Here is a 13,869-nt window from a genome sequence, read left to right as displayed (position 1 = left end):
GACTGCCTCAATTTCATTAGAGGTCATCGGTCTATTTAAGTTGCTTATCTGTTCTTGATTTAATTTGGTAAGTAAAATCTGTCCAGAAAATTGTCCATTTCCTTTAGGTTTTCAAATTTTGAGGAATATAGGTTTTCAAAGTATGACTTGATGATTCTCTGCACTTACTCTGTGTCTATTTTTATGTCCCCCTTTTCATTCCTGTTTTATTAATTTGCATGTTCACTATGTTGTTTGGTAAGTTTGGATAAAGGTTTGTCTATTTTGTTGATTTTCTGGAAGAACCAAATTTGTTATATTGATCATTTGTATTCTTCTCCTAGTTTCCATTTTATTGATTTCAGCCCTCAATTTGATTATTTTCTGGCATCTGCTCCTCCAGGTTGTGTTGACTTCTTTGTTTTCCAAAGTTTTCAGTTGTGTTGTTAATTCGGTAGTGTGATTATTCTCCTGTTTCTTCATGTGGGCATTTGGAATTATGAACTTTCCTCTTAGCACTGCTTTCAAAGTATCCCATAGGTTTATATATGTTGAGTCCACATTCTCTTTGAATTCTAGGAAATCTTTAATTTCTTTTTTTATTTCTTCCTGGACCCATTGATTGTGCAATTGGGTGTTACTTAATTTCCATGAGTTTGTAGGTTTTCTGTAGTTCTTCTTGTTGTTGAATTCTAATTTTAAAGCATGGTGGTCTGATATGACACAGGGGATATTTCAATATTTTTTGTACTTGCTGAGGTTTGTTATTTTGCCAAGTATGTGGTCGATTTTAGAGAAGGTTCCATGTGGCACTTAGAAGACAGTAAATTGTATTGTATTTGGGTAAAATGTTCTATAGATATCGGTTAAGTTTGATAGCACCATAACTACTATTAGTTCTTTTTTGTTGTTGTTGTTAAGTTTCTGTCTGGTGTTCCTGTCCAGTGGTGAGAGTGGGGTGTTGAAATCTCCCACTGTAAGTGTGTGCAGTTTTATGTGTTATTGAGTTTTAGTAATGTTTCTTTTACAAACGTGGATGCCTTTGTATTTGGGGCATTAATGTTCAGAATTGAGACTTGATCCTGATGGATTTCTCCCGTGTTGTGTAGGAAATGACCTTCTTCATCTCTTTTTACTGATTTTAGTTTAAAGTCCAATTTATTGGATATTAGGATTGCTACCCTGCTTGTTTCTTAGGTCCATTTGATTGGAAGATCTTTCCCCAACCTTTAATTCTTAGGTACTGTCTGTCTTTGAGGTTGAAGTGAGTTTCTTGTAGGCAGCAGAAGGAAGGATTCTGTCTTCTTATCCAGTCTGCTAATCTGTGTCTTTTTATAGGGGAGTTAAGACCATTAATTTTGATTATATTAATGACCATTGATTATTGTTCATTCTTGTTTGTTTTTGATTTGGTGATGGTGGAGAGATTATGTTTGGGATTCTGTCACTTTTTCCTTTTGGCTCTTGGTAAGTTGGGATTAACTATTGCCTAAGTTTTTCTGGTTGTAGTTAACTTCCTTGGGTTGCAGTTTACCTTCCAGTACTTTCTGTAGGGCTGGATTTGTGGATATGTATTGTTTGAATATGGTTTTTTCATGGAATATCTTGTTTTCTCCATCTATAATGATTGAAAGCTTTGCTGGGGACAGTAGTCTGGGCTGACATCCACGATCTCTTAGTGTAGGTAAAATATCTATCCAGGACCTTCTGGCTTTCAGAGTTTCCAAGGAAAAGTCAGGTGTGATTCTGATAGGTTTGCCTTTATAGGTTACTTGACCTTTTTCCTTTGCTGCTCTTAATATTTTCTCTTTGTTGTGTAAATTTTGGTGTTTTTATTATTATGTGGCGAGGTGACCTTTTTTTGGTTCAGTCTATTTGGTGTTCTGTAGGCTTCTTGTATTTTCATTGGTATGTCTTTCTTTAGGTTGGGAAAGTTTTCTTCTATGATTTTGTTGAATATGTTTTCTGTGCCTTTGATTTGGATTTCTTCACCTTCTATACCTATTATTCTTAGGTTTGGTCTTTTCATGGTATCCAGTATTTCCTAGATATTTTGTGATAGGGATTTGTTGGTCTTAAGATTTTCTTTGGTTGATGAATCTATTTGTGCTAGTGTGTCTTCAACTCCTGAGATTCTTTATTCCATCTCTTGTATTCCGTTGGTTATTCTTACATCTGTAGTTCCTGATTGCTTAAACAGCTTTTCTATTTCCAGCATTCCCTCAGATTTTGCTTTCTTTATTGTCTCTATTTCAGTTTTTAGATCTTGAACTGTTTCCTTGAGAGATTTGTTGATATCTTGTATTTTTTGGTTAGTTTTTTCTTCCATTTCTTTAAGGGATTTTCTCATGTTCTCTTTGAGGTCCTCTATCATTTTCATGGAGATGCTTTTAAGTTCATTCTCTTCTGGTTCATCTGCATCATGATGTTCAGTTCTTACTGGTGTGTGGTTCCTAGTCTCTTCTGGTGTCATATTGGGTTTTCTGTTGTTGGATGTGCTTTTACCTTGTCCTCTTCCCATCCTTTCCTCTGGTGGGTGTAGCAAGAGTTTCTTGTTCTCCTAGTGATTGTGGGACCAAGGTTCTCTTCTGGTATATGCAAACAGATCCAATACTCTGATGTCAGTCCTCTTCTCGTGGATGAAGGTGTCACAGCTACAGGGGTGTTGGCAGTGTTCTGGGATGCCGGGTCCTGCTTGGCCTGCCGTTGGAGGCAGAGCTCTCATGGAGCCTTGGTGTGTTGGATCCTGCCACCGAACTCGGTCCAGCATGCAGTTCGCTTGTGTCAGATGACTCTGACTCTGATCAGCTATGATGAATGGAGCCAGAAACAGCTCCTGGCCTACCTGGGCAGGCAGATGGAGGCCGGGTTGCCTCTGAGTGTTCGGTGTTAGGATTCCTCCACCGAACTCGGTCCAGCATGCAAGTCGCTTTTGTCAGATGACTCTGAGCCTCGACGACGAACAGCTATTTTTGATTTTTTTATTTCCTTTTTTTCTCGGGTTAGAGGGTTTTTCTTTTTTTTGTATTTCATATGCGAGGGGTTAGATAATTTTAAACTTCCTTTAATCCTTTCTTTATACCATGCAGATTTTACTATTTTATAATTTCATCCAATTCTAAAGTTTTTTATTATTTCTTATTTACTTCTTATAACCAGTATTTATCTAAATCAGATTACCTAATATCTTAGTATTTATTTTCCTGATTATCTTACCTTTGCTTTCTTATTTCATTTCACTGTCAATAGAAGCCTAATCTATATAAAATGCCTATTTCTTTAAATATATTGAGAGGAATTTTGCCCATAAAATGAATGTTGTGGTGAATGTATTTCCTGCTTTTGAAAAATGAATTATGGTGCTGTTTTTGAGTATACAGCTCTGTATCCATTTTATCCTCATGGCCACTTCTGCTATCCCATGATTTCCAGTCTGCACAGTGTGAGAATAAAATCAGTGAAGCAGAAATTTCCATATGAAAATGCCCTCTCTCCTCTACCTTGCTCAGCATGGATTCAAAACCAAATCTGTTTGCTCCCTTTTCAAATGTCAATATCTACAAGTAACTGATATTTTCCTTCACAGGAAATGTAGATTTACTAACGAAAAATGAGAAAAGACCTTGTCAGAATGACAGATTTGGGAGTTATAGAGAGATTTGCTAGTTTTAGGTAGATATTAGAGTGTTTGAGATATTTGAGGGTTTCAGATATACTTTGGATATTTTAAAGAGGCTGAACTTTTAAAGTGTTTGAATTTTCAATGACTGGTATTTTGTCCATTGGGCTTTTTAATTGTAATATTGATATTAATTTCAGAATGTTAGAATAAACAAGAAAGGAAAGATTATCTTTTAATATTGGTGTTTATGTGTCAAGTTTACAAGGTGTCAACTGTGTCTGTTTAGTTTTTTTTTCAACTCACAAACATAAATATAAATAAGAAGAGGAAAGCTAATAGAAAACAGAAAAAATTCTTCCATGAAATTGGACTGAAGGCTGGGGAGGGCCCAAGCTTACTGTTGGAAGTTGCTGAAGTGTGGTCCTAAGGTTTGTAAGAAAGACATAAGAAGCCATGAGTAGCAAAACAGTAATTAGTGTTCCTCCTTGACTTTTGCATCAATTCCTGAGACTCCTGGTTCTAGCCTTGACTTCCTACACTGGCTTCACTCAGGGATGAGTGTGAGGTAAGTACTGTCAGATGAAACAAAGCCTTTCCTCTCCAAGTTTCATTCAGTCATGGTGTTTTAACACAAAAGAAAAGTTATTTGGACATCTTTTTTTTTCTTTTCAAAAAATCAACTACGTTGTGGTTTTATTTATACCTCTTGTATTAATTCCAGATCTGATTTTTATATCTTTGCATCTCCTGTTTTGGTACCTTGATTTGTTCCTGGTTTTCCACAACTTTTGAGTGTATAATTCAGTTATTAAATTAAGATGTTTTACATGTTCCTCAGACTTTTATCTTAGAACTGCCTTCACTGTGTTTCACAGAATTTTTTATGCTGTTTTTAATTTTGATTAAAGTATGGGCATTTTTAATTTCATTATTTTTTCTTCATAAAGCAAGTTAAGATTCAATAGCTTGAATATTATGGCTCAATTGTTTCATCTCCATGAAACATGTTTTCTGTAGTTTCTATTGCTCTTGATACCCAGCTTTATTCCACAGTAAACAGATAGAAAGTAAGATGTTATTTGAATTTTCCTATATTGTTGAGACTTTGTTTGTTCTACTGTGTAATTTATTCCAGAGGATGTTCCACAGACCAATAGGTATTATTTATTGTTTGGGTAGAATTTTTCTTAGATATCTGTTACATTCATTTGGTTTATAGTACCATTTAACTTCATGTTTCTTTGTTTAGTTTAGTCAGATGCTTAATAAAGTCATACACTATCACTCTATTGGAGTTAGTCTGTGATTTACATTTAATAGTGTGAATATTATGTAATCAAGTGCACCTTGTTTGGTATGAGTGTGTTTAGAATTATTATATCTTCTTGGTGAAGTGTTCCTTTTATAGGTATGAAGTGACTTTTCTCTTCTGGTTACTTTTCTTTTGAAGTATATTTTATCATATGTTAGATGAATTATATCTGCTTGTCTCCTAGTTCCATTACATTAGAAAGCACTATTCCATCTCTTTTTTTGTTTAAATATTTTTTAATTCTTCTCTCATATATTACATCCTGACTATATTTCCCACCCTTCTTCCAAGTCTCCATCCTCTCTTCTCTCCCAAAGTTCTACCCCCCTCTGTCTCCCCTCAGAAAGGAGCAGGCCTCCAAAGGACATCAACCAAACATGGCATAATATGCTACATAAGACTAGGCACATAGCATCACATCAATGCTGGACAAGGTGACCCAGTATGAGGAAGAGAATCCAATAATCAGGCAAAAGAGTCAGAGACATCTCCCACTGCCATGGTCAGGCATGCCACAAGAAGACCAAGCTGTGTAATCAGAACATAAATGGAAAGAATGTAGTTCAGACCAACACAGGCTCCCCAATCTGTGCAAGATCCCTTGAATCCCTGCCAGTTGATCTTGTGAGCCAGATTCTCATGGTATCCCTGACCCCTGTGGTTCCTTTGATCCTTCATTTCCCTCCTCTGCAGGACACCTGATCTGCACCTAATGTTTGGCTGTGTGATACTGCTCCCATCAGTTGCAGGATGAAGTCTCTCTGCACACTTTGTTGAGGATTCTGCTGGGCTTCAGTCCCAGAATACTTTGCAGGCATGACAAACTGTCAAGTAGAGGGTTTGTGGTAGGGTTGGTGTCCCAATTCCTCCACTTGATGCCTTGCCTGGTTACAGAAGATGGCATTTCCAGCAGTCTTTATGAAGATTACACTCATAGATTCCTTAGAGTTTCCATTGCACTAGGTTTCTACCTCACCCAAACTGTCCTCCAAATTCCAGTCTTTTCTCACAGTATATTCTTCCTTCCTTCCATACAACTTGAATTTGAGAATTTCCAGCCCCACCCTCTCCAAGTCCACTTGCTAAATCTAATTTATTACTCCTTCCCAGGGAGGTGAAGCACTCATTGTTACTTAGCCTATCTGGGTCTGTAGACCTTACCATCATTACCATTTAGTGAGTACATACCATGTTTGTCCTTTTATGGATCTGGGTTACCTCACTCAGGATGGTTTTTTTTTCCAAGTTCCATCCATTGCCTTCTAATTCATGGAGCCATGGTTTTTATTTTCTTCAACCATGGGACTATCATGAATCCAATTCACTTCACCAGCCTTGGCAGCAAATGCCTTTATCTGCTTTCCCTAATTGCATTTTTAACTTGCATTTTTGTTTACAATGGGTTTATTGATGTACAACCATGTTGAGTGTCATGCAAAATTGGTGTACTGCATTTTCACCATTCATTTATTTATTATTGGGTACATGCTTCTAAGATGACTTATCCTTTGTGAATAATGCTCTAGTGGCTGGTAGAGGTATAGTTGTCACTTTGGCATATTGCTTTTTTTCTGTAAAGAATGATTAATATTTGTATTTATCCAAAATAAAAATTCTGGATAATGAAAAATTGAGAGAGTGCAAAGGAAAATAGCAAACTGAGAGACAGGATATTTTCAATCTTGATTTTCCATCTCTTTTTTCCCCCAGGTTGTGTATTGATAGTAAGGTATGTTCAGCAAAAGCTGAACAATTTTTTTTTTAAAATCTGTTCTCCTAGTTGCTGTATTTTTATCGTGGAACTGACAAAAGTCAGTTGTTATTGAAAGATGTGTTCATCCATGTTATTTTGCTAATTGTGTGGTGTGTTCTTAGACTTCTTGATTAATTGTAGTAGTATTGTTCATTTATTCCTTATGATCTCTTAGATATGTTTACAATTTTCTGCAGACTAAAGCATTCCTGTCTGTGTTCTCTGAAGAATTATTTTGGGTTTTCTTGTTCTTTCTGCTTTTTAACTAGGATTTGCAAATTTGGAGTTAGATGGTTGTATGGGATGGTAGACTTGAGGTTGATTGCCTGGAGACTGCATACCTGGTAGAACCTGAACAGGGGAACTAGGGAGGTGTGGACTAGGGCTTGAAGTTCTGGGGAATAATTACCTGGAGACTACTTACCTGTTACAAAGAGGACAGGGGAACAAGAGAGATATGGACTAGAGATTCATGTTCTGGGGACTACTTACCTGTTGGGCATCAGGAACTATGAATCTCAGGAATGTTTTGGTTCACTTTTCAGGACCTGAAGCCCCTTAGCTGAGCAGACCTCTTATTAGAGTTCTGTCTTTAAAGTTTCAAGGTGAAAATTCCTAATTAGTATACTTATCAGTTATAATAAGTGAATAATTTGCAGTTTGAATGTTAAAAGTGTAGTGACATTGAATTCTGGGTCTTATCCTAAATCTATATGTATTTTATAGGTTTCACATTTTAATATATTTGTCATGAATTAATAAACATATGGGCATAAAATTGATGAATAAATTCTAAGTGAAATAGATCATGAAAAATTCCAAGAATACATTAGTGTAGGGAGCAGAAGCTATAATTTATTTGGTCATAATTTCTTAATGGTCTTATGAGAAATTAGCATAATAGATTTTAAAATATCATCTCAAATGTTTCTACAAAATTTATTTATGTATATTTAAATTGATATTTATATTGTTGTAAGAGGAGTTTTTCCATTTGCTACTTGACTGTATGAAAACTATTGTATTTTCTATATTGGTTTTCTAAGCAACCTCATAAAAATTTAAGCTGTTGCTAATATTTCTAAACCAGTTATCAAATATCTTTTCAAGTATACAAACAAATCTATCATAGAAACAAAAACTAATCTCATTTTTTCAATTTTATGTTTCCCATCTTTCAATGATATAATTTGTTGGCTAGTATCTCTAAATCCTATAAAGTTACTTGTTGCTTGTTTTTTTGTTATTTTGCAGTTGGTACTAAATCTATATGTTTGATGTAGATTTCTATATGTATTCTGAAGGATTTTTCTGTGTATGTGTACTGATGTCTCCACCAAATATCAACAATGTATAACCTTTAGTTTTTAAATGTGGTGGTTTTAAATATAGAGAGGATGTAATTATATAAGCTTATGAAAATTTTATTCAATAATTTATGACTGTTTATTATAGTGCATTAATGTATTTTGTCAACATTTAGCATTCTGTTGTGAAAGTCCAAAGATATTAGAAGTAAGCTTCTACTAATGCTCATATAGGTACTTTGACGTTTTTTCATCAATATGACTAATTCTAGTACGAGAATTTTGATGAATGTTTGTTGATACATGTGTTTCTCTTAGACAATTAACAATAGTTGGTAGGGATATGACCAAGTGATAGAGTGTTTGTTGCAGGCACAAGGCCTGGTAATTGATTACTCTCAGTGTAGAAGGAAAAAAACATTTATGCTAAGGGAAAGTGTATAGATAGTTCATTATATAATTACAAAGGACTCTAAAATGTGACACTTTCATCTGAGAGTTACATTATCAAAACTGCAACCATACACATGTCTGTTAATTCTTGTTCAAGAGTTGAACTACTGAGCAGTATATTCTCCAAATTTTCTACATCAACAATAGCCAAAATCTAGTAATTAAGAGTAAGACTTGCACTAGTCAGCACTTTACATAGTTAAGCATTTTTACTATTTATTCATGTTATGTAGAATGTAATATTATAGATCTTCACTTTCCTAAATATTGGAGAATCTGAGTTCTTTTTCCTTAATAGACAATAACATTTTCTCTATTTTTCTGACTGTGATATGTTTTATTGATTTTATGTTCCATATACTACTTTGTAATTTTCATGATTTTATTGTCTTTTTATGTTATCCAAAATTTACTTGCTAATTTTATCAGTAGTTGTAACACAGTACAAGTATGAGTAGGAATAATGAACAAGACAACTTTTGATACAGACATAAGAGAGAACATTTTAAATCGATATAGACTTAATGTCCCTAAAAATAATAGTGATAAGTAAAAGATAAATAAATGAGAGCTAAGTATTTATGAAGTCTAATCAATCAGAGATGCCTTCTTTGGAGACGACATTTGAATTGACATCTGAATAATGAGAGCAAGAAACTGGAGGAAGCCCTTGAAAATATTCAGATATAGGCACAGCATGTTCTAAAGGCCAGAAGTACAAATGTATAGAAAACAGTCAAGGACAAAACAGAGATGGGACAATTTAGCAGTCATGTATGTTAGGTGAAAGATGGTAGTAACTGTGTTCTCTGAAGTCTAAAACAAGGAAGTACTCAAAAATTTAGGTAAGATAAAAAATAAAAAAAGGTTGTGAGACCGATGAGATGAAAAGTGGATAGAAGAAAGGTTAGTAATTAAAAAAGGATAATTAGTAAATTTTATTCTAATCAATTTGCTCTGGAAATGATATAGAAGAAGGTAATCAACCTCACTTTTATTACTATTAAAATCACCCTTTCCTTGATCATGACTCCTATTGCATTGGACTCCCTGAGCTCAACATCTATTCAAGGAAATCTAGCTCCTTTGAATGCAGGATTGATCTTATAGGCTCAGTAAATATTCTATCCTACATTTAGAAAGAGACTAGAAAATTACATGGAGGTTTGATCTTATGGGCTCAGTCCATCTTCTATTTTGCACTGAAAATGACTAGAAAATTACTTGTTTTTCAGATATGAGTTCCAGTTAACATTTGGCACTGCATAATAAATGAAAATACAGGTTTTAGAGAATAAATATCATTTTATAACTGTCAAAGAATAATTAAAAGATGATATTCCTTTAGACAAAATGGTATGTATTCTCACAGCCCTCATGATTTGAGACCATCTTTTACTCACTTAAGAATAGATCAGTAAGAAAAACATATTTTTTGCCCAATTGGAAGAGTATGAAAATGTCATTTTTTATCTCAAGTCTATAGATTATGTTGGGAACAACTTATGTATTTAAAGTGTTTATTTTTTCCTTAGAATAATATGCAAAAAGGCAACTACAGGAGGTTTCACTATTGGCTACTTGCGATTTGTCTGGAATATATCTGGATTATAATTAATTGAAATTCAACAATGACATCAAACAAAATTTGCTCTGTGGGTCAGAATACGTGTTTGCAAAATGAACATCATGCTATGCCCTTAAATTCAAAAATAGATGTTCAATCAAACTGGAATTTGGAGAACGATGTAATTATCAGAAGTCCAGAAAACTGTGAATTATCAAAAAATTGGTTTTTTTCAATGGAGAATAATTCAGTCAAAGAAGTGGAATTTTTTATTCCTTCTAGTCTACATAAATCCCTTATCAGTCCAAAACAACATTTGATTGATTCAATCATGGAAGAATGTGGAAGATTCAATATTTTTTTTTCAAGAAAAAAATCAGGCTTTCAAAAAGTCATTATTAGAGGCCCTGCAGAAAATGTGGAAAAGGTGAACAAAAAGTTTCTGCAACTATTAGAAGAAGAAAAAGCCAAGAGTTATTCTGTAGCTGTTCCTGTCAAGTCAAAATATCACCAGTTTCTCAAGAGTAAAAATGGTGGCAATCTTCCCAATATCTGTGTAAAAGAGGGGGCACGTGCTATTTTCCCTACCCCTAAAAATAGGGATCAGGATTTGGTAACAATCATAGGGAAAGAGGAAGCAGTTAAAGAAGTAAAGAAAGAACTAGAGTTATTGTTGAAAGATTTGGAGTATGTGGTGGAAGATAGCATGATGATAAATCGCAAGTTTCACCATTATTTTGTCATGCGAAGGGACCAGCTTATACGAGAAATGACTGAAGTTTATGCTGGTATGATTATTAACTTTACCTATGAAGGAAAACAGAGCATCAGAGTTACAATGAAAGGAGAGAAAGCTTGTGTTGAAGCAGCAAAGAAACACATTCAAAGGATTTTTGAGCCCTTGGGTTCCCATGTCACAACACAGTACGTTATTCCTCAGAAGTTCTATACTTTTTTCATGGGACCAATGTATTCCAGAGTCCAGCAAATTGCTAAGGATTATAAAGTTCAACTCACATTCCCAGACAAAGAAAAGCCAACTATGTATATACATCCAGCAGTTCAGGAAAATGTGAAAGAAAAGGGGGGAAAGAACACTAAAGAACTTGCTTTTAGTAACCAAAGGAAATGTAAAACCATTCTTGTCTCAGGTCAAATGGAAAATTGCAAAGCAGCTATGAAAGCTCTAGAGTATCTAATTCCAGTCACTGCTGAAGTCCAAGTGCCCTCTTGTCTACATCCTTACATAATTGGGCACAAAGGAAGTGGGATAAAGAAGCTAATGAGTGAATTTGATGTTCATACCCAGGTATTGCAACGTGGAGGCAATTCTGATATTATATACATAATGGGTCTTGCTGCAAAGGTGGAACAAGCCAAGATTAAATTAGAAAAGCAAATCAATGAATTACAAACAAAACTGGAAGATCATGTGCTAAGAAACTTTAAGCTAATGTTTACTCTAGATCCAAAATACCATTCCAAGATCACTGGTCATAAGGGCTTGCTTATTGCTCAGATTTGCACAGAGTATGATGTTACTATCCATTTTCCAAAGAAAGGAAACCGTAAGATACAAGACAAAATCACAATTACGGGCTATAAAGAGAACACCTTTGCTGCTAAAGATGCAATAATGAGAGTGTTGTATAAGATAGAAAAAACAGTTTCTAAGGAAATCCCACTAAACCACCAGGTTCGTGACAGTATTGTTGGATTTGGTGGAAAATCCATGCATAAAATCATGGAGGAATTCCATGTAGACATCAGGCTACCTCCAAAAGGATCCTGGAATCCCAACATCACTGTGATTGGACTCCCTGACAATGTTCAGGAAGCAATTGACCGTATCCTCGAACTTGAGAAGTATTACCTCTCAACTGTCATAAATTATGACTCTCAGATGGATACTATTAGGAACAGCTGTTTTTACAAAATAACCATGGATTCATCTAAGTGTTTTATTAAGAAAGATGTTCCTCATAATGCAAAAGGGACCCCAAACTCTCCAAACGATGACTCTGAAGAATTTCCCAAATTGAAACAACAAACACCTCTTAAGGTTCTTCCTTGGAGACCATAACAAAAATGATTAAAAATAAAAGAAATTGTTCCAACCTGATGACATAAAAGTAGTATGTAAAATTATTTCTTAACTAATTTAGCTATTGTATTTGTAGGCGCATTCCTGTCACCTTTGCATCATAGACTTAATGATTCAAAAATGTGCCACAGTGAGAATGGTGTGTTTCCACTTATGCAATATGTACCAACTTGTTTCTTATTTTTACTGTAGACTTGTTCTTTTAACTCCTTTCATGGCACACAGTTTCCATTGTTTTAAACATAATCCATTTATGTATTCCATATATACCACCGGCTTCCCAACTTTCATGATGTATCAGTGCAAAATTTTTCACTTTTATTATGAATCTCAGCAACTGTCACAAGGGAGCTACATCTTTATCTTTACCTAAGAAATACCCTGTTTACTTCACAAAACCACAATCTAATTGTGCTCTTTTTTCTTGCTTTTTGTCTTATTTGAATTCCTCATTATTCTTTTCCATAAGCAACAAGCAGCCTTCTCATTTATCATGACTTACAGCATGCCAGGAATCACCAACTGCAATCAATGTATTATGTGTTGTACTGTTGTAGTACTTTGCACATTGAAAACTGTGTATTGTTGGTATTCCAGAGGACCACAGATGCAAAAGAACATCAAATATTGTTGACTGGAATTGTATACTCAGAGAATGGCTTGATAATTCCATAGTTTTGTTTTGTTTGATTGATTGATTTTTAGACACACATCTCTATATTTCTTGAATTCTAGACACACCTTTTAGAAACAATCCTAGAGGACAAATGACAAATCCAAGAACAGACTGTTTTTATCTTCTTTTCTGTGAATTCTTAGATCTGTTAAACTCTAAGGATGTCAAAGTGTTTTCAGTTTGTTGTTTCTTCTCTTTCTTTCCATTTTTATTTTTCTTCTTTTATTGTGCTAATCACTATGTAAAGGGCTGTTGTTAAAAAAAATACCTGATGTCTGGCATCCAAGTTTTTGCCTTTCAGTATTTACCCTATTAATTTGAACTAATTACCCAAGTCATATGATCTTGTATTAAGGTGTTAGGCTTTTCTTTTGTTTATTGTTTATTTTGACACAAGGTCTCATGTAGTCCAGGACTACCTCAAACTCCTTCTCCTCTTGTTTCTTCTTCCTACATGCTGGAAATACAGACATGCGCAACATACTGTGAATTTTCAGTTTTAATTCTTTTGGGCTTATTTTTTTATAACCACAAGAAGTGTAGCAGTTCTCGGTTCCACATAATAGTTGCTGTGAGTTTACACCAATAGATATTACCTTAGGATATATTCTGCATTATCTCTTTAAGGAATATATGCAAATAGCCTGGTATTTGGGCCTACTACATGAAGCTTAGCCATTATGTTTCCAATCAATCTGAGACCTGTATATCCACACTTACAGAAGGTTATGGTCAATATAGGAGATATATTTTTTTTCACTTGAGTATTGTGCTTAAAAATCAGGCATTGCTAATAGAAGCAGTTTAGACTGTGGCACTATAAAATACATTAATACCTCGAGTTGCAATTATTTCAACACTAAATAATTACCCACATTATGTTTTGTTTCAAACTATGTTTCAACAATTGTTTTGAAAAAAGCTGTATTAATCAGGTTTCTTGAAAGGAAGAAAATACAATTTATAGAATGAATATGTGTCAATGGGCCATTTCTTTTAGTGGCTTCAGGCTGTTGTCCAGTTGAAGTCGAATAATGGCTGTTTCTCAAAGGAAAGGCCAAGAAACTAGTAGTTGTTGAGTATATGAGGCTAGATA

General features: G+C 34.5%; 1 protein-coding gene across 1 annotated transcript; it reads left to right on the top strand.

Moving 5' to 3' along the window:
- The first annotated feature begins 10,057 nt into the window (after nucleotides 1-10,057).
- On the top strand, nucleotides 10,058-12,076 carry LOC100765975 (vigilin-like). Its single transcript, XM_035449716.1, has one exon. The coding sequence runs from the start codon at nucleotides 10,058-10,060 to the stop codon at nucleotides 12,074-12,076; it is 2,019 nt and encodes a 672-aa protein (XP_035305607.1).
- The last annotated feature ends 1,793 nt before the right edge of the window (nucleotides 12,077-13,869 follow it).

Source organism: Cricetulus griseus, chromosome X, assembly GCF_003668045.3.
Source record: "Cricetulus griseus strain 17A/GY chromosome X, alternate assembly CriGri-PICRH-1.0, whole genome shotgun sequence".
In the NCBI taxonomy this organism is placed as follows: domain Eukaryota; kingdom Metazoa; phylum Chordata; class Mammalia; order Rodentia; family Cricetidae; genus Cricetulus; species Cricetulus griseus.
This window is presented reverse-complemented; position numbering and strand designations above follow the sequence as displayed.

Excerpts from the sequence above, each read along its gene's own strand:
- LOC100765975 (XM_035449716.1), top strand. The coding sequence starts at position 10,058 with ATGACATCAAACAAAATTTGCTCTGTGGGTCAGAATACGTGTTTGCAA.